General features: G+C 38.0%; 1 protein-coding gene across 10 annotated transcripts in view; it reads left to right on the top strand.

Annotated features, from left to right (window-relative positions):
• Window positions 1–27501, top strand: part of Rgs7 (regulator of G protein signaling 7) — a 544505-nt gene that overhangs the window by 342549 nt on the left and 174455 nt on the right. For all 10 annotated transcript variants that reach the window (XM_023710286.1, XM_004626815.2, XM_004626816.2 and 7 more), the window contains one exon: window positions 6315–6365. In XM_023710286.1, the coding sequence (XP_023566054.1) occupies window positions 6315–6365 (51 nt within the window). The remainder of the gene's footprint in view (window positions 1–6314; window positions 6366–27501) is intronic.

The following is a 27501-nucleotide window of genomic DNA, read 5'->3' as shown; positions in this document are numbered from 1 at the left end:
GAATAGAATGATTTGTTCCAGTGGTGTTAGTAAATGGGATATCAAGTCTGCATCTTGTACAGCAATTAACCACTAAGAAGAATGTATGCAGTGTGTTAATTATTGAAACTGTCCTTCCGATTTGATTTGAAACTGTCATTGCTATTTGTTTATCAATAAAATTATGGCATAAAAATTAGAAATATTATCCTACAATAAAAAAATAATACAAAATATATAATTGCCAAATTTTTGTTTTTGAGAAGGAGGTCATGCCACTTTAAAAATATTAATTTAATTCCCAAAATATCAATATAAAATACATTGATTTACAATCAATTTTGTTTATTACTTTCTTCAATAAAAATTTAATGTTGTATAAGTAAAAAAATATAGTTGTCATACACAAAGTTTGGATTTATTTACATGTAAATGTGTATTCCATGTTTATTTTTCAGGAATACAGTAATTCTGTAGAATAAATCCAATTTGTATTCATAATTAAGGAGAGCTATACATTAATTTCATTCAGAATTGGACAGTATGCATTTGAGCTCCGCCTTCTTGTTACTGTTTGTTTGTTTCTTCTGGAAATACTAGGGATGCAGAAACATGAAGGAAGCTGTCACCTCTATCCATTGTTTTTTCTCCTAGTTACCTGTTTGCCTTGCTCGAAAATGTTTCTCTCTGTGCCTCCAACCAACACAGCTGTATGTATGTCCTATAATCCCATATCTTTGCCACATTTGGTAGAAAGAGCCATGGATACTCCTCTCAGCTGAGAGCTAGAAACTGAGACTACATAACTTCAGCCTCCAATTACTTGCTGGCTTTCGTTACAGAGATGTAATCCTAGGAGTTGTGAGGATTCATGGCCCAGTCTGGGGAGAAAAAAAGTACAGGTTATTTTGTATGCAAATATAAAGATGTCCAGAAGAGAGCCAAGGTGAGATCTGGAGAGAAAGTTCTGCTCACATCAGAATTATAGCTTCCTTTTGTCACCGAGTCCCAAGTATCACTACTCTTTGATTCCAGTCAGCGTTTAGCAAAGTCTTTCATTCATTGCATTTCTTTTTATACTTTGCATTACAATCAAGAGTGGCCTTATGGGGTTTGGACTTGGATATCTGAATATCTTTTCAGAGACTTGAAAAAGCAGGACTTTGTTCAAGATTAGAAACTGTCACCAGTGGGGACAATGCTATAACTAGGTATAAATGTATTAGCATTTTATTGAGAGGAGCAGATTGGAAAGGTTGAGGATGGTAGGCCTAAAGATATAGCTTATTAGTAGAACACTTCCTAGTGTGTGAAAGTCACTGGGTTAAATCCCCAGCAAGTACAGAGAAAAAATGGGAGTCAGGGAGAAAACGAAAAAGGAAGAAAGGGAAGTAAAGACTGCATGTGGGATTGGTAGCACTTGTCCCTCATATTGGCTAAAATGGGATACAGCTGGCATTTTTTGGCATGGACCGTCTCTGTGTTCTGTCTGTGTTCAGAGCTGTTTTTGTCTTTATAGATCATGGTCACACTGACAATAAAATTTGAGTGTCTTCATCACAGCACTATTGATGTCATGAAAAGTGTAAGAACCCAAATTTATGAATGAAAGACTTTGCTAAAAGATGCCTGGAACCAAAGAGATCATGGTCAGGGTCCTTGTCTGAGATTAATGTTCTATAGCGTTGTTTATCAGGATAATTCTACCCAGTACTTGGGCCCAGTCTGTCCTAGAAGCAGGGACTTATTTTTGTTTTTTTCATGCCTGTCTTTTGCCCAAAGGTAGACAGATTCCAGACTTAGGAAATTAATTGGTAATAACCAGATTTTCACCAGTGCTGAGATTTACTGGATCAGCAGGTTGTTTAGACAACACAGATTACAGCTGGTCCAGGATCTCTCTCTCCTATTCCTTTGGTTGCAAATTGCCTTCTTCAATCCTCAGATATGACAAGGGCCTTGTGGGCCCATTTAAAACTCTGACTAGGATATGTTGATTAGTGGGAACACAAGTAAGAATCAGAAACAAATGTTGATCCTAGATAATTACAAACTAATTACTTGGAAAACTGAAGAAAATTCTGTTCATTATTTTAACTCTACAAAATGGTTATAGACTATTTCTTAAAATCCTTCTATTTCTCAATCTTAGAGAACTTCTTGCGGCTTTAAAAAATTGAACTCAGTTAAATTGTTGTTGCATGGAGAATTTCAGAAATTATGACAATTAAGGATGTACTGGGTATCGTAAAGTGCTAGTCATAGCTAGAGCTGATTATTTTGGGCATTTGGGGTCCTTTATAGATGAAGGGCATGCCTATAAACACTGAGTCATCCCATCACTAAACATTTACTGCTCATCTATATTGAGGAAGAGAATGGCGGGAATGAACGTGCAAGACAGTTTTGCTCCCTTGGGAGTCATAGATGAATGATCTTCCTTCCTCTACAGACTTTTCTCCTTGTCACTAAAAGTGCAGCCCCACAGCCAGACTTCCACAGATATCGCACGAGCGTTCATTATATGACACTTGGTGGTCATTTCAAGAAGCTAAGAATAATGTAAAATATTTTCTAGACAGATGTGCATCTGATATTTTGTAAGAGACTTTAAGAAGTTATTCCATCAAATACATAGGCTATGTGTGGCATTCTTAAATTTAAAAAAAGATGATCATATTGGTGTTAGTGTGTCTGTGTGACTCTGAGGCACCAAGAGTATGCAGCAGAGCAGAGTGCTCATTTATTTTCCTGAATGAGAGACATTGCAGGGTTCCGCGGTGCAGCCCCTGCTTGGCAAGTGCCAGGTCCTGACTTCGATGCCTAGTACCTGAAAACAAATCAAACAAAAAGCCAAAACAGCATCCATTTCTATTTATCTATTGTCTTGGTTACTCTTATTTCGTTGCTGGGACAAAATCCCCAACACGCACAATGAAGGAAGGAAAGGTTTACATAGCTCACAGTTAGTGGAGGTTTCAGTCCATACTTGGCTGGCTGTAAGACAGTGTAGCATATGGCCGAGGGCAGTAGTTCATGGCAGCAGAAAGCAGCAAAATGGCAAGAGCAAAAGGGAGGAGCAGGGGCAGTAATGGCTACAAGAGCAAGTCTGTCTCCCATTGCTACATTCAGGCCATCCATCCCAGGCTGGGTGTAGCACTCGCACCCAGAATCCCAGCAGCACTTATGCAGCCATAATCCCAGCACTGGATCATGAATTAATCACAGAGTCTGCAAGTCTGCCCAGTGACTGCACGAGGCTTTGGGGGGTCAACTAGAAACAAACCTTAACACCGATGAAACTATGTGGAGAAAACAAGAGTGAAGAAAGCTCAATCATAGACCTAAAGGTGGAAAGTGCACATGTTCAAGAGATATTTGGAACAGTCATTCAGAATTGTTTCTTTGCAGCGTTTCCTTCAAGCATCAAAAGCATCTGTCCTTATTGTTGCCTCACACAGTGACTTGAAAAAAAAGAAAGGAACATTGCAGAGACCAGTGACTTTGCCACAGGAAGAAGTGTGTAATTTTTTTTTTTTTTTTTTTTTTTTTTTTTGGTGGTGGTAGTTGTACCAGGGCACCATAGGAATAAGATAAGCCCCTTTTATTATAATTAATAGTCACTATTTTCATTAATGATGTTAGCAGGAGTTGTGAAAGATTCATTTATATTTTAGTAGAGATCGAGCTCAGGACCTCATATTTGCCAGTCAGGTGCTTATGCCACTGAGCTGTGTCCTTGGCAGAACATTCATTTTTGTAAAGGATGCAAATTAAATTGTAACGTTATGGGGGAGGCTTACCATGTCTTCCTTTATCGTATTTACAGAAGCTTTGCAGTGTTTTCCTTTTTAATGACTGCTTAATATTTGCTGTGGACCTTGAGTTCAGATTCAGTATGTAGATAGCTTTAGTTGACATTTAGCCTGAGGACCTACCCTCATCTGTGAAGGGACTTGGACAGGGACAGAAGTCTGACAGGCTCAGGACAGGCCTGGTGCAGCCCTGTCCCTGCAGTGGGGCCTTTCAGTCAGTCTATAGTATGAATGAGAAATCAATATTGATGTCCAACTCTCTTTGATCTCTGTGTTCCAGTTATGAATGGAGTGATGAATTAGCCTGAGAAAAGGCATGTTAAAATGTCTATGAAAGATTACAATAATAGCTGAAAATGACATGCTGATAGAATATTCTTTGTATAAGGCATCCATCCTCTGGCAAATGCTCTTAAAGTATGCCTAGAGGAGGAGAGTCTCAGTACTCGTACATCAGTTCTTTCAGCATTTTCTGATTGCATCTTATATGTCAGGTACTAGTGTGGGTGTTTGGGACACAGAGATGAATAACACACATTTCCTGCTTCCTAGGGACTCGGTATAAAGCAAAACAGTTAAAACATAAAGAGAGGATGATGAAACCATTGTGAAGTGAGAAGAATTCTGAAGATATTAACAGGACAGAGGAGAAACACCTCATTTAGTAAGGTGGCTTGACAGGGCAAAGAATAGGCTTTGTAGGGGAGCTAGTGGCTAAACTAAATGTCAGTTGGGCTTAATTGTGGGAAAAAGAGATGGAAGTGGAGGTGGATACCAAAATCATGGAAGACAGAAACAATATGGCATGAGGAGAAATCCAAGCACTATGGAGAGGAGGAATTTGCTTGGTTTTGCTTATTTTAACATATTCTCATATACCACTGAGACTATCCAATTAGAAAGACTCTGCTGCTTCTGCTACATAGTGAGAACACATAGATTTGTAACTCTAAAAATAACTTACATCCTTAAGAATGCAAAAGAGGAAGGTGACACTAGCAGGACAAATCTATAGGCTGTAATCAAAGTGAAGGGTCCAAAAGCACACATTCTCTTGATATTTCCAGCATAAAGATTATTTTTTAAAAAACCTCTCAACATTTATATTTTACATGAAAAACTTTAGGAGAGCTTTTTCTTTATTTAATAAATGTAAACATAGATGGAAATTTCTGGAACGGTGGCCTTCCGTTCTATGCCATCCTGGCTGTACTGCTGCATTTTGAATTTGAAGCTAGTTCTTATCATATTACTAGAGATTTAAGTTTGAATCTACTTCTCAGTCCTGAATTACAGCTGGTAGAAATATTGACAGCTCCACATTCTTTGTGATTAGCTGAAGGCATCCCACATGTAATGCCCGCTAGATTCCTTAAAGTCCCTTGATGTCATTCCTCTGCTCAAAATAATGTATGTCTCTGTTTCTGTCTTACTTGTAGAGGAAAAATCCAGATGTTTTAGTTATTTTTAGTTACACCTGCTGAATGCACTGTAGTACCTTTATTACTGCAAATTCCTGTTATTGCCAACACTCAGTGTATAGAACAAGTATAATACATAGCATCTACCATTCTCTGCTTTTTAACTTTCTCATAGAACCCCTCACTGACTAAATTTCTGTCTTCATACATCACAATATGTACTTTAGAATCTAGTTCAAGTGCTATGCTTTCTGTCGACAGGCCTTTGTCTCTTCTGTGGAAAGTGAAGACATTTATTTATGATTTTTATTCATCGCATATTAAGTAGCTGCTTTGCTGCAGATAATCAAAGGTGACTATGAGAACTGCATCAAAGGTCATCCTTTATGGCTTTAATCAGTCTGGATTAATCACATTTAATCCATATTTGAGGGAGACTCCCTCAAATACAAGGCTACAGACAGCCACGTGAGGGTCCATGGCAGCTGTTGCACATTCAGGAGACAAAGGTGAGACCAAGGAGAGCCCTAGTGTGTCCACAAATCTAGACATCTCGAAGCCAGTGGGAAGTATCTCAGTCCGTGGGCAGAGTGCTGTAAATACACAGAAGCTTAAAGTACACATGAGTGTCCAAGTGCTAGGATGAATCTGGCTTGGTTTGGCCATGAGGGCAAGGTATAGTGGGACAGCTACAATGAAACAGAGACTAGCCTGTGAGGCGTTGCTTACACTGTTAAGACGGTCCTTGACACATGATGGACATGTAGAAAACGTTTATTTGATGAATGAATCACTTTACCTATTAATATGTTAAACTTTTATGTTTAAATAGATCTATGTAAATACATTTAATAATAATCACTATCTGATACCTATATTTATATTTGAATATATTCACATAAATATATTAATGTACTAGGGTGCACCATGGCTTATTAAATAATGTATTCGCATTTGGCATTTTCACTACTCCAACTGTTACTGTAGAAATTGGAAAATGTCTTACTAATGTGAGTACCCAAAGTGCAACAATTTTAAAGTCAACATGTATAAATAAAGTGTTCACATGTATTTTTGTTTTTCTTTTTTCTTTTTCTAGGGTCAGACATTGTTCAGTGGTTAATAAAGAACTTAACTATAGAAGATCCAGGTAAATAAATCCTTTCCCATTGCTAGAATTTTTTTCTTTGTGGTTTTAAGAAATATATTTTCTCAGGGCTACTTAATATGCTAAGTAAGCAAGCCTCCTGAGAAATTATAATTAAATTTGAACTCTGCTTTTTGTATTTATGGAAATTTGGTCAGTCTACAAACATTTAACTGAAATGTATATTTTTATAATTTTTTGCATATTTAATGTCTTACTTTACATTATTTAATTATGGGTTATTGTTAGAATGGATGATATAAAGATATATAATCTATTATAATTTATTATATAATAATTATGTGTATTGATTATATCCATAATTATTATATGTAGTTTATACCAAGTGATAATGAATTCATGAAAATATTCTTTGTAAGAAACATCAAAGAAAATCTAAAAAATGTGTAATTTTACCTCAACTCTGTTTTTAACTGAGGTTTGAAAACAATATGTTATTTCTAATTCTGAATTTTTGTCAGGTGAACGTGAGGTGTGTGTGTGTGTGTGTGAGTGTGTGCGTGTGTTTCTTTTCTTTACGTCACACACCCACTAACTCTGGCCATCCTTGTGTCGGTTCCACAGTACCACACTAATCCTGAGAGCCCAGGAGCCGTTGCTCCCTCCTGACATTTTGCATTGTCTAATGCAAATGCTCTCCTATAGGAGACATTTAATGCCTTTCAAAAGCATAATTTAAAATCCTTCATCAGCGGCAGAAAACTCATGTCCCTGAAATGAAAATAAGAAGTTCTCTGTTGTTTAAAGAAGATGCCGAGAAACAAAAGCAATGACTTTGGAAAAGTGGGGGTCTCAGGTATCTGGGAGTGACACAGGAGAGACAGAGGTGTGCGCATCCACACAGCACCCCACCTTCTGGGGCCCCTTGTGATTATCACAGGCGTGTTTTAGGATTCAGTATCTGAGGATACAAGGTTTGTAAATCTGCCCTGTCGTGAGATACCTGTGTAAAGTCATGCCCAGAAAAAGCTGGTGAAAATCTGTGTATAAAGTCTGTATCCACCACCCTTTGCTCACTGATGTGAGTTTTTAAAATATCCTAGCAGGTTTTATGGCTTTAAAACAATTAATTAAAGATGAAGCCGCAATTGTCAGGATCATGTTATTACTGAGTGAAAAGAGGAGATAATTATAAGGAAGGAAAGCCGCACTCTTAGTGAGTTCCCACTTCAGCCCCTCCCGGGAGCATGCGTCATTGTGTGAACTATAGCACCCCGTGAAGCGATCCCAGTGCTATGATAGGTTGGCGTAGTCAGTCATTACTGGCGAAGTGCGCATTGGCAGGGAATATTATAGAGGGCAAGTCTAAGTGAATTTAAAAGTTGTTTTTCTAAGTTAAAGACTGAAGATATACTGCAGCAACAGTTTGAAAAATATTTACAAATACAACATAAGGAACAATTACTATTTGTAAGTTACATGTGGAATCTCAGTTTAACTATAAGATATATGAACAACCTATTTTCTTGTCTGACTCAGTAGTTTAAGCAGGTATAGAGCTTTGTTATGAGGTGTATGAAGAGATAAAGCATATCCAGGAAGCCATAGACATTCTTAAATCATACGTATGATAGGCTGAGATTTACTTTTTAATTCTTTGATTTGGCTTTACTTTGAATAAAAACATTTGATGTGCTAAGTTTTAAGAAGACTAAACAGTATCTGTGATATTCTGAATATAGACTTACAGAAAATGAATCGATCTGGTAACTGTTCTGAAGTTGACTGAATATGGTTAACTGTGTAGCTGACATTCTGGTGGTTACTTTGGTGAGTGAATATTTGAAATCAGTCATACTAGTTTGGAGCTGTGTGTGTATGAAGACTAAGTGAGGTATGATCAGAGCAGATGTTGAGTGTTTCAATTTTAAGAAGGTATTATAGTAGAAGACTATTGCATTAATCCCCCTCAAAATGCGCCCTCTTACATTTATCTCATTATTCTTGCTGCCTGCTGAAGCAGTTCAGGAAGTCCTCTTTCTTGAGTGTCTTTAATTACATTGTCATGGCTGCTTCAGTATCTTCAGTCAATTCGGGACATTTATCTTTCATGATCATTTTTTAAAACTATTTATTTATTTATTTATTTATTTATTTGGTACAGGGTCTTCCTATGCAGCTTGTACTTGTAGTAAGCCTCCTGCTCAGCTTCCCCGGGGCTGGGATTACAGACTTGTGCTACCACACCCAGTTTCGGTGGCCAGCAGGGCGCACCTCAGATTCCAGGACTGGCGTGGCATGAGGTACTGGGGACCAAACCCAGGTCCTTGCATTTGCCAGGCAGGCGCTTAGACCGCCATGTTATCTCCCTGACCCTCGTGATCATTTTGACTTTGTGAAAGAGCCAGAAGTCATTTAGTGCCAGATGTAGTGGGCTAGATGAATAAAAACTCATGGTAATGTGTTGAGACAGCCTGCGTGTCCTTTGGGTGGGACACAGCAGCAGCACTGAACAGATTTTTCTTTTTAACCACACTTCAGAAAGAGGATTTCTAGAATTTATCAGAAAATGGCAAGAACATTGGGGTAAGTGTGTTCAAACTAAGTGAGAATATTTTAAGGGAAATGTATGGTGGTGTGTCTTTTACTATAATAAAATTGTTTAATTTAAATGCTCAGCATATATTTTGATCACTCCTTGTAGTGCCGTGTCCACTTCTTAACTCATCAGCTTTTTATCTGGTTTCTGTGTTTGGCACCTAGGGGGTCTTTTGCACATTTAGATCTCAGTAGTTTGTTGAAAGAGGGTTGTATGGGAAGGTGGAGAAAGGGACTAATTCCAAGTCAGAGAGCAGGATCTTATGGTCCTTCTAGATTAAGGATGAGAGATGCATTATCTCCAGGGTCTTATCCAAGATCAATGAATCCATTATTATTTATACATTTAGCATTCAGTATTTCTTTAGTTTAACACTTAGTACCTTTTCATTCCTTTATAGCAATCCAGTGGACATTCAGAAGATTATTCTACTAGAGTCTTTAGTACTATTAGAAATTTAATCACATTGTTATTCTTTTGTTTGTTTGTTTTTTGACAGAACTGGGGATTGAACTCAGGCCTTGTGCTTGCCAGGCAAGTGCTTATTGTACTGAGCTATCTCCCCGGCCCCTGTTATTCTTTCAGAATGAAGCTGGATTTGAACTTTTAGTTACAATTGAAGGTTATTTTTAGTTGTGTTGATGCACATATACAGTTGCATGTAGTTGTAATAGCAACATAGAAGATTAGTCCGAAATATTTGCTGTTTTTGACTTCATGGCTTCACTTTTATAAGGTATATTATTATAGAAAAAATCAATTTCTTTGTTGATTCATTTATACTTTCTTTCATTTAACAATTTTTTTTTTTTTTTTAAAATCTCTCACTGTGGACCAGGCACTGGGAATAAAGGCTTGAACGACAGACTTTCTCTGGCCTTGGTGATCACACTCATCCTTCCTCCCTTTTCACTGACCATTGATTTGTTTTCCGTGGCCTGCCATGGCTCTTCATTCCTCATGTAATTTGTGCATTTTGTAATGTCTCTAAGTGCCTCTATTCCATTCAGCCACACACAGTTGCTAGGCAACATATGCCAGGGCCACCCCTACTCCACCTACAGGAAGCCCCTCTGGCCTCTCCCATGCGGGATCGCACTCAACGCCATCAGAGCAGAGCCCTGACATTTTCATCCTATCAGACTTGCTCCTTCCATTTCCATTACAAGAGCTGAATCCACTGTTAATGAAAACGCTGCGTCTTTCCATTTATTGAACTTTGATTTGCTGCTCTTCAGGAGTGCTTTTATGTTTTATTCATAGAAGTTTTACAAATTATTTCTTATTAAGTTTATGCAAATTATTTTTAATTTTGTTTTACATTTTAGGATCATTAAGTAATGGTCACATTCATCCTAGGGAATTTGTTCCTATACACAATGCTGTGACTTTTCTTTCTTCTCGTCCTCCTCCTCTCCCTTGAACCCCTCTTCCCCTCCTTATGTACAAAAGCTTTGTTTCCATTTTTACCTTCTTTTCCCCATTGCCCCTCCCTGGTTTCCCTTCCCATTTGAAGTCCTGTTTCACAATATCTGTCACACATTTTGGTCCTTATTTACACTTTCAGTTTCTCACACCACAGAAACCATGCAGCATTTAAACATGTATGTCTGATTTATTTCACTTAAGAGTATGGGCTCAAGGTGCAGCCTCTTACCTACATATGTGTCAAGTTTATCCTTCTTTATGGCAAAGTAGGACTCCATCGTATAAAAGCATAGCACTTTTTTTGGGGGGAGGGGCGCGATCCCAGGGATTGAACTCAGGACCCTGCTCTTGTCAGGCAGGTGCTTATTCTACTGAGCTATCTCTTCGGCCTCATAGCACATATTTTTGTGTGTATGAAATGATGGATTCGTAAATGCTAGCTATATTTTTACTAGTTTGCTAAATTCTTGTTCTTACAAAATGTTTTAATCAATTTATTAGAAAACTACAATAATTTTTCCAGCAGTTTTAGGATTGTTTGTGGTCCTTTTACTCCTGAGCTTTGAAATATTTGACAGTGTCTTCTGTTGTCCATGTATATGTTGACTTCTTGACTAGATGGACAAGTAGATGAGATAAACTTCACTCTTCAACCTACAGTAGTTATTAACTTATTGCTGTCATGCCTTCAGTATTCAGGTAACATGAAACATACTGATTTGAATCATTGATAGTATATATATAGAATTGTTATGGCTTGTGTCTAGTTGTCTCCCCAAAGCCTCACACAGTCGTGGGGTGGACTTCTAGAGTTTGTAATTAACTCATGGTCCACTGGGATTATGGGTGTGAGTACTACACCTAGCCTGGGGTGGATAGCTGAATGCAACATAAGGAGACGGACTTGCTCTTCGTCCTTGTTGTTGCTGCTGCTCCTCCTGTTTGCTCTTGCTCTCTCTGCTCTCCACCATCACCATAAATGGCTGCTCTCTGCCCTGTGCCCCTCTGCCTTGGTGCCAGCTGAGAGTAGATTGAAACCTCCACTGACTGTGAGCTAAAACTGTCCTAAAACTTTAATAATTACTGTATTGCAATAGTTATTACTACATCTTTTACATATAGTAGTTGACATATTAGAAGAGAGGTGTTTTGTATGTAGTTATTATACCAATTGTAACCCATTATTTATCTATTGATTTTCCCTGATATACTCTTTCAAAACATTTAGTTGTGTTTAGCACTTATACATCTCAATCTTTTTTTTGTTCTTTCCTAGCTTTTTCCCCAACATCTCTCTTCTAGATTAATCTCTTAAATTTGTTCACTGTATCATTTACTCTAATTTTATTGCCTGAAAATTTATCTCTTTAATGCTGCTTATAGAAAATGTATCTATTATTATACATTTACCCTTTCATTGTCTGTTTTGCTCTAGTACTTTCTTTCTGCCATTTAGCAAATATTATCATCTAATCATAGTGCATTGTCCTATAAGTTATGTATTATTTTTTCTTTTATGTCATATGCAATTTTAATAATGTTAAATGCACTAGGAAGATAGTATTATAAATTAACTTCACATGATTTTTTTTTTTTTTTTTTAGTGCAAGTTCTACAGGGTCTGCAGGGTCTCACTACACAGATTGGACTTGTAGTGATTCTCCTGTTTTCAGCCTCCCAAGTGCTGGCATTACAGGCATGCGCCACCACATCCAGTCTCAATCACACAGCCAGCACAGTGGCTGGGAATTGAACCTCCAACCCCTGTGTCTGCCTAAGCAGGAGCTTTAATCCACTGAGCTATCTTGCTGTACCTATTTTATGTTTTAGAAATATTTGTGGATGAGGTTTATGAAACTTTTCCTACTTCTTCTCAAGGGAAGGGCATGAGAGAGTTCATATTGCCCTGGTTTGCAGTTACTGGCAAGATGAATGGATTCTCCTTGAATGACATGATGCTGGTGTTTGCTTCTGTGCAGCTGGAGTTGGAGTACCACAGCCCAATCTTGCATGAATAAGTTACTTAGTTTTGGCAGGGGCAGCATAGTGGAGACATAGCTAGAGCTGTGAACAGTCCTAGCCCCACAGTTTCTTCATGACATCATTGACTGAGATGGACTCAGTTCTCTGGGACACACTTTTACCTGTGTCTCACCGTGCGGCTGCCTACATGGCCATTGCTCATGTTTCCTGTGCTGTTTGCTCTCTACCATGGAAGAGAAAGCCTGTCCACACTTGCGGTGTCCTTGTTAGCGCAGCCTCTTTCCTCCTGCTTTTGGCGTGATGGAAATAGGATCCAGAGTGAGGTGCAGTCTCCTCTCCTGTACCCAATCCTTCCCACCATGACATCAGGGTTTGTTAATAATCTTCTAGGACAAAAATCCCCAAAACCTAGGCCATGGACTGGTGCCTGTCTGTGGCCTATTAGGAACCATGCTGCGCAGCAGGAGGTGAGCACCAGGTGAATGAAGCCCCATCTATATTAATAGCCATTTTATTCATGCCTTTCATTACCAGTTGAGCTCTATCTCACTTCATCTCAGCCTTGGCATTAGATTCTTACAAAAGCACAAAACCTACTGTGAACTGTGTACTTGAGAAATCCAGGCCAGGGGCTCTTTGAGTCATCCAGAGACCATCAGCCCTCACCCCCACTCCATCCATGGAAAATCTTGCAAGAAACCTGGTGCCAAAGGGATTTTGGTCAGCTTTTCTAGAATCTTCTCCTTCCATTACTAGGGTTTGGTTTTCCCTCAGGGAGGTGTTGCAGTTTGGCCCATCTAGGATATATTGCTTCGAATCTCTGAGTCTGTTGTGGTACATACACTTCCTTAATGTTTAGAGCCAGTGCAATTTCCATTTATGTGATTTTTTATGTGTGCCAATGATAATTATAAAATTAATTAATTAACTTATGTCATCATGCCATAAGTTGCTATTTTTATTAGTACCTTTCAGTCACATCACTAGGAATTTAGAAAGGATATGTGCATGTCTTTGTTTTAAATAGCAATTCATGTAAGCAAATATAATGCACAGAATACATTGCATTGGTCTTTTTTTAATTTTTTTTAATTTTTTTTTTTTGCATTGGTCTTAAGGTTAGACAGCTGATGATAAATAAAATGCTATTTGGATTTCATAGAAAATAAAATTCTACACAAAAGTGTTGGATAAGGGAAAGGGTATGGGAAGAAGATCTCTTGGTGAATACATGTACATAGTATTAAAATCTCTCCTGATCAGAGTTCTCCAGACAAATACAAGTAAGATGGGACAAGTCAGTATGTTGTATTCTAAGGTTTTAGGTAATGAGATGAAGCCTTCCTACATTATAGTGGCTTTTGATTTAAATACTGATCTTATGAAAAAGCACCTTCACAACAATATCTAGATTAGTGTTTGGCAAAATATGTGTGTAGAGTGGCCTACCCAAATTCACACAAAACTATTACACTCTCCTTTGGGAATTATAACATCTCTTACCTGTGCCTTAAATTGGTCGCCTGTTCAGATGTTTCCGTGTTGTTACCTAGCCCCGTTCGTTAATGGAGCTGCTTCCTGACTATGGACACACTCTGCCTTGGCCAGGCTCATTATGAGGGTTACAAAGGATCCTACCTCACACTGGCAAAGTATACGGACTGTGTTTCCTAAAATCTCCTGCTATTTTTAAGTCTTACTGTCTGTTTCATGAAGGTGATTCTCTGCTTTCTCACCCTTCTAACACATGGGATTCCCTGAAGCGTCCACAGTTCTTTCTGGCTGGGCAACCCAGGCAGTCGTGTGTATATCATGGTCCTTTTTAAGTACCCAAGATCTAGATGAGAACAAAGAACATACACTCTTTTAGTGTATATGAACATTTTTGCTTGTTTTTTGAGATATCTGAAATAACTGGCTTTTGCTATGACACCAACCATCCTGAAACTTAAAACGTAATTTTTAGTTGAAAGTAAGCATTAGCCATTTCATTTAGCTCATGATTCTGTGGTTCTGCGGTCAGGTCTTCTGCCCTGGGCTACCCAGCTGTTTCCTGCTCTGCTGTCTGAGAGCCAGATGGTGTGTGGATGGTCTCGGACTTGTTTTGGGCATATCTGCCTAATCTGCTGTTGGGAGGCAGTCAGCTAGATGCTGCCTCTCCTCTCATCCGCAGCCCACTGGCACAGGCTACTTGCCAGGCTGTTCATAGATGCCCAAGCTTACCATGGATTTTTACTTGGGTCACATTCACTATTGTCTCATCCACGAAGCCAAATACTATGAGCAAGCCCAGAGCCAGTGTAGGGAAGTATTACATAAGAATGTGAGTGCAGATACATGTGAAGAAATTGGTGTTCTTAATGCAAAAGTTGTCTACATCTGTTTCGTCTGCCTTTCAAACCTGTCTTTCCATGAAATGTCCTGCTGTCTTTTAAGTTATATTTATAAAATCTGTCTTCCACAACCTGTTACAAAATTATTGCTATATAAGCAATCCCTTTTATTGCCTAGCTCACTTGTAACCCTGGCTTTCTCTCCCTGGAAGGGCACCCTTCAATATGGTGATCAAGCTCTTGAAGTGATGCTTACCAAAATGAGGGGTATAAGTACCTAGGACTTGGAATGTCACACTGTGACTATGACCCTGAGTATCAAGGCATATTATACATTGCTGGGCCCCTTGAGTGACACCTACTTGCTTCTTCTTTTTCTCTCTGTCATGCATCCTGTGCGTCTTGAGATTCTAGTGTTCCTCAGGAGGCATTCTGGCATTACAGAGTTTATGAGCTTTGCAGACAGGCTTGACCTTGAGTTCTGATTGTGGTATATATTAGTTATAGGCCTTGAGCATATTAATTGCTCTGATTTCTTCCTCTACACTTTTTAATTAGTGCCTGCTGGTCCTACAGATTAATGGGTTTCCTTTTGGCAGATTTGTACATGCATATAACATGAGAATCACCTCTTCAACACGCCCCAAAGTTCACATGTTTTAGATTGTAAAGGTCAATGTATAACGTATTTTGATCATATTTATACCCTGTGTTACCTCTCTTTACATCTCCCTCTTCTCTCCCTTCTTTCCTTCCTCTTGTCAAATGGTAGCCTGCTTTCACTTTCTAATCATCTTTTGCAGATTCCACATATTAAGGAGAACGTGTGATATTTGTCTTTCTGAGTCAGGCTTATTTCTCTCCACATCTGCCTTTTATTTTTGTTATTGATGCTCAACTGAAAATTACCTTAATACTATGTTACATGAATCTCAAATGTGTCAACATTCAGGTGACCAGAGTCTGGATTTTATTTTTAAATTAGCCAGATTCTGTTTTAACTTTTTGTAAGAACATTGATTGAATTTGAATTGAATTATTTTTAAAATACATGTGTTTTTATACTAGCCTTCAAACACAATCTATGAAGCTTGAAGTTCCATTTGCTTTTCTTCATCATGAACTACAATATTAACATTTGAGTCTACTCCACCTATTTGACATTTAATTTAATTGCTTTCATTTTTCTGTTTCACATATGTTGCTCTTAATACATCGTTTCAATCTAGAACCATAATGGTAGAAAGACACATACACTACACTCTTTCCAGCCATTGACTGAGATGCTAAGGTCAATCAGTTCTCAATAATCCATTTTAACCAAAGGGAATTTATGATGTGACCCATCAGATTTATGGCAACCCAGCTTTAAGTTTGTGCTCTCCTAAATAGAAGGGGAAAAAGGGACAAGAAATTTTAAGTGGGGGCCTGCCCCTTAGCTCAGCTCTTTAAGTGGCTGCTTCAACAAAGCAGTCAGGCTCAGGTTGCTGTGGTTCGATCCCCAAAACTCAAGCCAAGCAAACCTGCCCTGAAGGCGTTCGGAGAAAAAAAAAAAAGAAATTTTAAGTGGATTGTGTATCATCTAATTAAGCTCAGTATTTAAAATTATTGTAAAATACAGTTAAGAAATACAATGAATATATGTTTACCCAGTATCAAAAACTTATTTATTTATTTATTTATAGTTTTGGTTGTACTGGTGACTGAACTCAAGGCCTTGTCCATGCTAGGCAAGAACTCTACCACTGAGTTACATCCCTACCCCACCAAAACCTAATTTTAAATCATTGCAACAGTCTACTTCTTGAAGCAATATCAGTTATAGAAATGCCAGTCAGAAAATCAACATTTAAGCAAGTCAACTAGATGTTTCACTTACACATTAACAACTGAGAGTAACTTAATTACCTCTGAGTGAACTAAATCAATCCCTTGTTCCCACTGTTGTGCAAGGAGGCCATCTCCTGCTTTGCAAGCCTGCCACACATCTTCTGATCAAAGCACTCTAAATTCTGTTGGTTAATTTAATGAAATTCTGTTACAAATAGCCTTTGTACTCCAAAGATTTGGTTAGACTGTCTATGAGATCATAGCTCTAGGAACATGTGGATGGTTCAGAACTGACAAAGAGTAGAATGTCTCTGTGATCCATGATAATGTTTTGGATTTGCTAAGCCACTTTATCTTCTTAAACCATTTTAAGAGTTGTTTCTTTTTTATCACATCAATATCATAAGATGAAGTAGACAGACAGATACTTCATCATGTTGCTGTTGGACAGTCAACAAAGAGGAGCTTGTGATTATCCAAATTAGCAATAGCAAAAATACTTTGAAGTAGAATTTTGATCTCCCAGTCTTTAAATATATAATCCTGTCGAAGCAATTATTTGAGACTTGGATTTGCTTTTTGATCAATGTTTGGCTACTTTGAGAGACAAAGACCCATCTGACCAAAGAATATATTACACATTGTCTTTTAGAACAATGTAATTGATTTTCTTGGATTTGATATATTGTTTCCATATCATGATCACATCCTTTCATTAGAGGCATTTTCTATCAATTTCAGCTCATATGTATTACAGATTCAACAAAATGAATTTTTCTGTTTCTTCTTCAAATTATTTTGAATACTTATTTGGTAGGGTAGAAAGAATATAGAAGCATATAAAATACCCTTGAAAACAAATCACTATGACCCCCTTATATAACCATGTCATTGTGAAATAAACAAAAGTTACCCATTCATTATTGTTTCAGTTTTAGGAAATTGTCACATGAAAGTACACTATCTCATTGCTATTTGTTTATCAATAAAATTATGGGGAAAAAAAAAGAAAGTACACTAGATTTTTAAAGCATCATTTAATATGGATGACAATACAAGTAATGATGTACAGAGCCTTCAGCAAGATTGATTAGTCTAAGGTACTTTCAAGATAATAGATATTTTCCAAGCATCCATCTTGGAAATGTACACTTAGGTTTTAAATAATAATCAAAGGAAAAACATCGAAGTCTTCTTGTCTTAGGGCACTTAACCTGCTGTCAGCACAAGTTCCTGCTGCTGCAGCCAGGGCTTCATGTACACAGGGAGTCCTATGTGTCATTGTGTTATGGGAAGTGATAAAGGGTCAACGTTTCCTTTGTGCATTCATCTGAGTGCATTATTAGCTTCCTTTCAGAAGAGAAGCTGTTCCTTTTTTGTACATATTTTGTTGGTGCGCCATCTATATCTCTTCAGCCTGGAATAATAGAATGTGATAGTCTAAGTGCCTCAAAAAATAGGACGTTAATTTCTCATAGTTTAGGAGGTTGGGAAGTCGAGTCCAAGCTGTGGTTACTTTAGTGTCCTGTGAAGGTCCACTTCTATGTTCATAGATTCCTGTCTTCTTTAATTCATCATGGTCTCTTGTGGCAGACAGAAGGGTTCACCCAGGGCTTCTTCTATAAATGGAGTAATCCATTGAAGAGGCCCCATCTCATTAACTGATCACCTCCCAAGGGCTCTGCCTTCCATTAGCATCACATTGAGGATTAGCTTTCAACAAAAGAAGTGGGAGAGACTGACATTTAGTCTACAACAGCGGAGGGAGGGAGCCTACTGCATGCATGGTACTTGTCTTTTAAGACAAAAGATGTTAATCTATGAGTTTTTTATAAACTAAAACCTTAGTAGTCAGGTTTAAAGCAGTGTGGGCACTTTGCTTTAAATGAGTTTTGGGTTGCAGTTTGGGCACTTGTCTCTAAAAAGTTTGTTATTACTGGTCTATAGTATACCCCAATTTTTGAAATGTAGTGCCCTGTACTGGAGTTGCTGACACTATGTCCTTGGGAATGCTTTAGCAAGGCAGAAAGTAAAAAGTCTGCATATGTTGGTCTTTGATGTCTGCTTTTCCTAGTAATCTACATCTCCAAGTACTATTCAGTCCCATCTAGTCTATTGGGGACTGTGCTGTTTGACTTAGCTTTTCCACTTTCTTTATTTATGGTTTGCATTTGCATGTAAATATCCTATTTCACAGTGAGACAAGTGAGTGGTCTTCTCAACAACTGCAATACAATTGCCTGAACTACTAAAACACCAAGCCCAAATTGCACTGAAAAGTCATCCCAAAGCCTATCCATTAGTTTTCATTACTAGAGAGTATTACCCACACCATGTCTGCCGTTGTGTTAAGTCATCTTTACTGCTGTGTTGAGGGTCTTTTTCGAGTGTGGGTTTTCACTCCCTTTACTTCTATTACTATGCCAGTGCAGTTGTAGTACAAAAGAACTGTAAGATATAGGTATTGACTTATGAAGAGCCCTCGGTCCCACATTGGATATTTTCTTCCTGTTTAAAAGAGGCAAACAAACTTATATTTACTAAACACCAACTATGTGCCATACACCATGTTTAGAATTTGTTACATGTCCATGTTCAAAAATAACAAAAAAATTCTTGAGTAGGTGGTAGATAGGAAAACAGTGGTTGAGATTTAAAATTTAATAAGACAACTGCCTATGTTGTAGGGTAATAATAATAAACTTCTCTTCTGGAGGGTTAGTAACCTAAGTTTGCTGAACAACAATTAGAGAAAAAGAAGAGCTGCAAGGACAGCCAACATTATGGCCCTAGCCTTTCAAGGTCAGTGAAGACTTAGGACATAGGAGAACCTATACTGTAACATCATGTAACTCAGTTGTGTCAAAAATTTTCGGATCAAGGAGATTATGGAGCCACAGAGGAAAGTGATTGATGATGTAGAGTGTGTCTAAGGAGAGTTACATAGAGAGAAAACATTCTCTCAGGCTTTCACAGACTGCAAATTGGTTAAGCAATATCCATGACTCAGCCATATGGCTGACACTGATAAAGTATCTATAAACTACTGTACAGGGTTTCAGGATAAATCCTGCAGGATTTGACTGACCTTGTCAGATACAAGAGTTACATTTTTTGTTATATAGGTCTTGCATTATCGTGGTCTTAACCATCCAGCAGAAAAGTATAAGAAGTAAAGCCATATTAATATGCTGAGCTGTAAAAGGCTCAAGTCAACAATTTCTGACATTGCCAGTCCTAGGGAAAACCCACTACTATTATGGACTACTGGACTATATTGGAATATTTTGCTGAATCCACGCATCTACAATATTTAAATGACAGTGGAATACCCTTCTCTGACAAAACTAAACAAAAAAAGGGGATACAAATGAAGGACCATTTTTGTATCTGTATATTCAGAATAGTTAGTAAGATATACATCTACTTTCTCTTAATTCATTGAATAGAGAGATTTGTTCTAATAGTGTTTGTGGACAGGATATCATATCTGCATCTCGTACGATGATTAATCACTAAGACAACACTATGCAGTGTATTAATTATTGAAACTGTCCTACTAATTGGTTTTGAAACTGTCTCATTGCTGTTTGTTTCTCAATAAAATTATTTTTTTAAAATAAAATAAAATAAAAAGAGAAAATCAATAATCAAACCCAGATGCACTGAGTTCAGATCAGGAACATGCTCAGCTTTGTGCTGAAGACTGTAGGTTAGGACTTTGCGAAGCAGAGCTGAGAGTAGATCTGGGATTCATACAGTGTGTTGGACATGTGTTCATTAGAGCTCCAGGTATGGCCCATCCCAGTCCCCTGTCCCCTTTTTCTGGTTTGTGGAGGCCAGCACATGCCTATGGATGCCAGTTCCAAAGTTTTGTGCTCTCCCTCACTTTTACCATCTTCACTTATTATTTTTATATATTGTTTATTGGAATTACCAGTAATTGTAGAAAATACAAAGAGTAGCTGGAAACCTAATTAGATTCTCTGTCTTATTCTTTTGTAGAACTTGGACAATCATAATGAGGTTGGGATTCAGTAGACTTTTAAATAGCTATGTAACTTGACTTAGAAACATTTCCCATTATTGTATAACTTGGTATTTCTTTACTATCTATAATAAACCAAAAATGAATGTTACTCCACAGACCACAGGAACAAATATAATTATCTTATGGTATTGTCTTACTCCTTCAGTAGCTGGTTGGCCCATTTGCTTTCTCCTTTTTAGATTTCCACTGTCCATTTAATTATTTTGTATGTCTATCTTCCTTGTGTACACCAACGTGATTTTTTTTTTTTTTTTGAGAAAAACTTAGGGCATAAGCAACCTTCTTATAAAAGGAGTAAGAAAATAAGGGACAAGGAAAATGGCAAGAGAAATACAATGAGGAGAAGTAAATGGGATAGGAGAAAGTTAATAAGTGCTACAAACATATCATCTAAATATGTACTTAGTCATCAAGGTCGCAGAAAATGACAGGGTAATGTAAATGATTATATCTGTAATCTAGAAGGGACCACAGAGAGCTGTCTAAAGCCAGCCCCCTTTATTTTTACTGAAGTTAACGCAATGCTTTTTATTTCCTAGTTGAGGAATGTGTTATTTTCCTTCTTCGATGTTCAACTTAAGAATGGTGCTACTTGTTCTGATTCTGTCATATTTCATGAAATTTTTCTTTCATTACAACTAAGAATGATAGGAAATGCTAGCTACAGCATTACAGAAAGCAATGTATGAATCCTGATAGAAGTTTTGTAATATGAATATGATCTATTGTGCTATGAATGTACCCATGACTTCACTATCATTTGGTCCCAGATCACACAGGCAGATTACTATTTTAACAGTAAAAAGATGACCTTTTCAAAATGATGGGTCTAAGGAACTTAACTGTAACATAATTATTTTCATTTGAGGATGTTTCCTTATACAAGGAAGTCTTCAAGTCTAATGAGACTAAAATGCATTTTAAATTTTGCACTTATGGTATAATTAAAGTGATTGGGTTCTCTTGAATTATTCAAAAGTATCACTTCCTGCTGTGTTCCCTAATACCTGGGCTTTGAGACCCCTTAGCGGGCATTATGTACATTATGTAGAATTATGATTCACTGTGTTCACAGGAGGTACATGCTCACACATGCCCAGATTCTGGTGTGTGTCTTTTTCTGTCAACAATTGCTCTTTGGCCAAAAACAAATATATTTAAGTTTTTCAATCCATGAAGAATTGGTGATTCTATTGAATGTCCCTAGGTGGAGCACGTGTCAGGATTCAGGTTGCCAGTATTACTTGGCTGTTTCAGCAAGCTTGACATTTGATGTTTCTTGTGCTGAGGTTCATCTGTGAATACATGTGTGTTCTTTAGTGGCCTGGGCTTCTGTGTGAGAAATGATTGGCACAGATCTCCTATATTCTGCTTCTAGCAGCTTTGCTGGTGAACCACTGGCCTTTACTAATTGACCTACCAGGTTCTTCTTATGTATTTTTTCAGTTGACTCCCAAAACTGGTTGGTGAGCAGTTCAGTAGCTCTTGAATAAGGATAGGATAAGATACCAGGTATAGAACCCTATAGTATACAGTTATCTTAAACTATATTAAATTTTAAAAATATAGTAAAAGTTCACCCAAGGCTATTTCATAAATATAGAAAAGTAAAAATAGAATAAAGAAAGGAACTTACAGTTTTTTGTTGAATAGTCAAACCCCATTGGTTGTATTACTGAATTCCCTCCATTCAATGCCATCCTGCCTCCGTGGATCTCATTGTTTTCCTGGGCCACTTGTGAGCCCGTATCTCACATCCTTTTGTCCCGCCTGCTGCTGATGCCAACACTTTTACTATGTGTCATGGTTTGGGGCATTTCCAGGGGAATAATACAATACAGAACATATTTATAAGATTGTTTTTAATGAATCACCCAAAGAATCATATACAAAGAATGCAGGAAATCTGTCCATACACTAAAGACCAAAGAATCCAGCTGAGGGCCTGGATCCTAATAGTCTTCATGAGTCCAGCTGAATACCTAGAACTCATAAGAATGCCCCCCACAAGTCCAACTGGAGGCCTAGAGCCCATGACAATGTCTCATGCAGGCCCGCTTCACAGATCTGCTGTGGTAAGGCCCAAAGTGGTAGAAGCTGGAAAATCTATGCCAGCAGGAGGAAGGATGTATGCTACTGGGCTGGAAAATCTATGCCAGCAGGAGGAAGGATGTATGCTACCGGGCTGGAAAATCTATGCCAGCAGGAGGAAGGATGTATGCTACTGGGCTGAGGGATCTGAAATGGAGCTAGGAAGCAATGTTCAAGGTAAGAACCAGAGCTCCCCTGGAAAGTACCACAACCACCTCAGCAACAATGAGGTCCTGGGCCCATCCAAGGACGAGGAAAGCTGAGTTCCCACCAGCAAAGCAAACACAACAACCTTCTCCAGGAAACTGAGCTTTGTACCATCTTCCTCTCTAGAGCTAGAAAGCAATGCTCAAGATGAGGACAGAGCTCCCCCAAAGTGAACCGTAGCCATTCTCAGTGAGAACAAAGTCCCAATCTCCTCCTCTGACAAGAACAACCAAGTTTACCAGAAAACAGCATGACAAGATCTCCCAGCACAATAGCCTGAGAGAATCAGTAGCTTCTAGCAGCTCCAACAGCATCTCTAAACAGCTTTCCTAACAGCCTCATCCAGCTCCCAACAGCCTCTCCGTCTTCTGCTGCTGGGAACAGTCATTGGGTGGGTCCCCCACTCTCAGCAGCGTGCTAGTTCAGTTCAAGTGGGTGTAACAAGTTGACCATTAGTTGGCAGTGTACCACACCATGTCCTCCATAAATTTTTTGGAGTCACTGTTTCTTCACATTCCTGTGACTCTAGGCAAAGGTGCTGTGCCTGCCTCGAATGTTATAAAATCTTTCTCTTCACAGACTTGTCCTGTGAGCATCAGACTCAACATTTTACAAGAATTACTGGAGGGAAAGGGGAGAATTACTTGAGTCTTAGTGACTATACAGGGAAAATACAGCCCACAGAGTAAGTGTGGTTTGCTCACAACCCAGATCTGTTCTTGAGTCCTGCTGAAGTTATTTTCCTGTGACTTTCAAGTCTACAGACAGTGGTCGATATCCCCAGCATCCAAAATCTTGTAGGTATATTCAGGCTCACAAACCTGGCTGGCTAACATGGGTCACAGCTAAAGAGAAAGAATAAAATTTTGCTTCTTCCTACTCTTAGCCAGTTTCTCAGTTTTCATACTCGACTCATGTTGACCTCTTCCAAGTGCATTGTAAGATGACCTCCTTCAGGGTCCTTGTGACAGGACAGACTCCACCCTAGCTGCTGGCAGCGCCCCTGTGGTCACATGACAGCCTGGACTTCTGCTCATTTCCCTAAGTCTAAGCCACGTTCACTAAAGTATGTGTTTTTAAATACATTTTTAAAAATATTTTTATTTTTAGAGTGCAAATTAGAATTAAAACAGAAAAAATTACCAGTGATACAGTATTTCACTTAACAAAGTAATATGATTTCACAGTATTTATTATAATATGTAATATTATCTTCCAACCAGTTATTCATATTACCATATATAGGCATGTAAAATTGGAAGAGAAAGGAAAAAGAAAGAAATGTATAAGAAATTAGAAAAGAAGAAATACAAACAATTGAAAAAAGGAGACAAAACAAATTATCTGCTCCTTTCCATAGACCAGCACAAATGCACAGTACAGTTGTCCAAACCATCCTGCTTACATACATAGATGTCTCTTTCCCCCACAAAGGAAAGTGTTAATAAAAAGGTTTTATTTTGTTCCTTTGTTCCTCTCTGCCTTCTATACAGTGCATGGCAATGCTGGTACACAATAAATATTACTGAACTGTATATATTTAAAGAGAATATTGATATTAAAGTAGGTTGTTCTTGTCTCTTGTATTACATATAAAAATATACAGTAGGGGAATTTCCACATTCACACTATAAACCCCTTTTATAGGTTTACCATAAAGTCAAAAGCAATTTCCACAGCCCACCATATCATGGAAACTGTTTAGTTAAGAACAGAAAATGAAAATTTACCAGTGTTATCATCCACAGGTTTCAAATACTCTTATTTTTATTTAAACAAAAACAAAGAATATGTTTCCTAATTGCAAAAAAAAAAATATTTTAAATATTCTGAGCAGCTGAAGTAAGTTGCTTTTGTTCCATGGAAAATGATTTTATGAACAAATATTAGCTCCTGTCGTAAGGAAATGTGATGTAGTGGTTGAAGCAGTATAGCATTCTGGAAAACGCAAGCCCAGGCATAGCAAGGTCATTATGAAAATCTCATAAAAATAACTTCAAATTCTTCAGCTGAAAATTTATCTGTACATCTAAAATTATATTATAGCAAATGAAATGACAGAATAGGTCATGCTTTCATTTTAACCCTGTTAAGTTTTTCAAAAACCTCAAAGCCATTGAAAAGTATCTTGACATCTTGCTGGTATTGTCTTTTTAAACATGATTCAAGATCAGATCACTTACTTCTACCTTTAAAAATACCAGTTATAGACATTTCTTTTTCTATAGTTCAGAGGGAATGAGAGGTCAGCTCTTCTGGAATGACAGGTTCATGCCAGTAAAGTAGGAGACATGATAAAAATGTTAAGCGGTTGGCTCACATAAAGCCCAGGGTTGCCCTTTTGAGAAAGTTCTGCTCAGTATGGTGAGTAATGAAACCATTAAAGAAGGGACATCTTGTCCCTGTGCAATGGGTAATTTCCCACTGTCTTGTCTCTTTATGAACATTCATTGCAAGTTTTATTAGTGCCTTCCGGCTCCCAACTGGGCCCCTAAACTTGGTACACATGCCTAATTTACTAACAGATGTTTGATGACAGCTTAATAAATTTTTGGTCACTTTTGTAAACAGGAAAAAGTTATTGAGAGTATAAAAGGCTTTTATCTAGTACTTGCTTAATCAAGCCTAGAGCTAACTTGAACTAAAATTTAGTTATGGAAATCATGATTTCATATCCCTGCTGTTCTTCTGCTGACTCTTTAGAAGAGAATTTCATGCCCAGAGTGCAGCAGGAAGTACCTGGCACCTGGAGACCCCTCCACATCCTTGTTGCCGAGGAGAGGGACCTATGGCTGCTGATTCTAGTGATACTGTTTTCTCTCTATATGTGCCCTTCCTGAAAGTATGCTCACTTTACATGTTCCCTTGCTCTATGAAAACTTTTTTTTTTTTTATTACTGGGGATCAAACTCTGGGCCTTGTGTTTGCCAGGCAGACCCTTATAGCACTGAGCTATCACTCTGGCCCATCTATGAACACTCTAGAAACATAGCTTCTATGTGGGACCCTAACCATTAAATGCTACGTGGTTTGGAACACCTTGTGTAAGCAGACACAAAAGGCTCTCACCAGATGGTCTGTTTCAGGCACATAGAGTCAGAGGAAAAAAAGATGCACACTAATTGGCAGCTGGGAGCAAAATTTCCAACTGAAGACTGAAGCAGAAACACAGCTATTGCTTTGATGATAGCAAATGATGTGAACATTCTCCCAGGGTCTTAAACCAGGCCTGTGTGGGCTGTGATTTGCTATGAATACTGACAACATTAGGAATCTAAGAGATGTTGGCTCAGAAACACAGAAGTTATTAAAGAGTTAAGAAACAAACTCATGAGAATAATAAAACAGAGCTGAAAACATTTTCTTAGGAGATGCAGAAAGAAAGATTACAATTCAGTGTAATACTCTTTCCAACCCCGGAGAGTTTTATCTGATGACCAACTAGATCTTCCATTTGGAGGACAGAGCCTGTGGTTTAGGCCATGCAACAGCAATTTAGTCAGGGCAGCAAAGACAGAGCATGAAGTGAGAAATGAATTGAAAACAGTAGAATGTCAAGAAGGACATACACTAGTGCCACACCTTCTTTTTCTCTGGTAGTAAGGAGTGTAGAGAACACAGTATGATGGCAAAGTTAAGGGAGACAAGAAGATTTTAATCATCGTACTTCCCTGCTTGCATCAGATGTACAGTGGTAATTCGAGATGCCTTTCTGAGCTCTTGGCCTGCAGGTCCAACTGGTTGTTAGAGAATTCCACATACATGTTTAACCATCACCTATATGTTTATTAATTTCAAGATTAACATCTTTTTATCTCCAAATGTGGATTTTGCTTCCTAAATCCCCTTGATCCGTCCATTTATCTTCCACCGCACTGGTTTGCTTTAACCGCAGGCACATCTCATGAAGAATTGCCAAATTCTTCTAACTCCTACAAAGTCAGCTTTCCACATTTGTGGACTTCATATCTGTGGATTCAACCAACTGTAAATCAAAAAATTCTTCAAGTCACTTTCTACTAAACACGTGCAAACCTTTCTTGTCATTATTCCTTAAGCAAGATAGTATAGAATTTACATTGTATTTTAATTCAGTTAGAGATAATTTAATGTAGAAGGGAAGATGTGCGTAGATTACGTACAAATATATGTGTCACTTTATATCAGGGCACTAAACGTCTTCAGATTTTCATATCTTCAGGGGATGGGGTGGCACCATACCAATCAATCATAGATTCCTAGGAAAAACTGAACTATACTTCCCCCTTTGCCACCCACCAGTAAGTTCATGTCTTTGCATCGAAAATGATCTCATCCTATCTAATCGTGCTTCTTCTATGATTCAGTAACTTTTGTTGATCTGCCACAGCACTTAGGACTTTAATGAACAAAACCAGCAAATGAATGAGTAACTTAACAAGAACCTCCAAGAAGAATCTTAACCAGACAACCCAGGTGGTCCTGGGAGCTCACTGCCCACCTTTTAAACTTGAACACAAAGCTTATTTCAGTGTAGCCACATTTAGCATCACATCCGGCCGCCAACCTGCTGGCTGTTTCTCAAATGGCATGACTGTGTACCATTGATGACCAAAATTCCCGTATGCTGCTATCTTTGCATCTGCTACTATATTTTCTTGAAACCTCCCTTTTTTT

This window comes from Octodon degus, unplaced genomic scaffold, assembly GCF_000260255.1.
Source record: "Octodon degus isolate 3935 unplaced genomic scaffold, OctDeg1.0 scaffold00017, whole genome shotgun sequence".
NCBI classification, from domain to species: Eukaryota; Metazoa; Chordata; class Mammalia; order Rodentia; family Octodontidae; genus Octodon; species Octodon degus.
The sequence above is the reverse complement of the archived record's forward strand: the minus strand, read 5'-3'. Positions and strand labels throughout refer to the sequence as shown.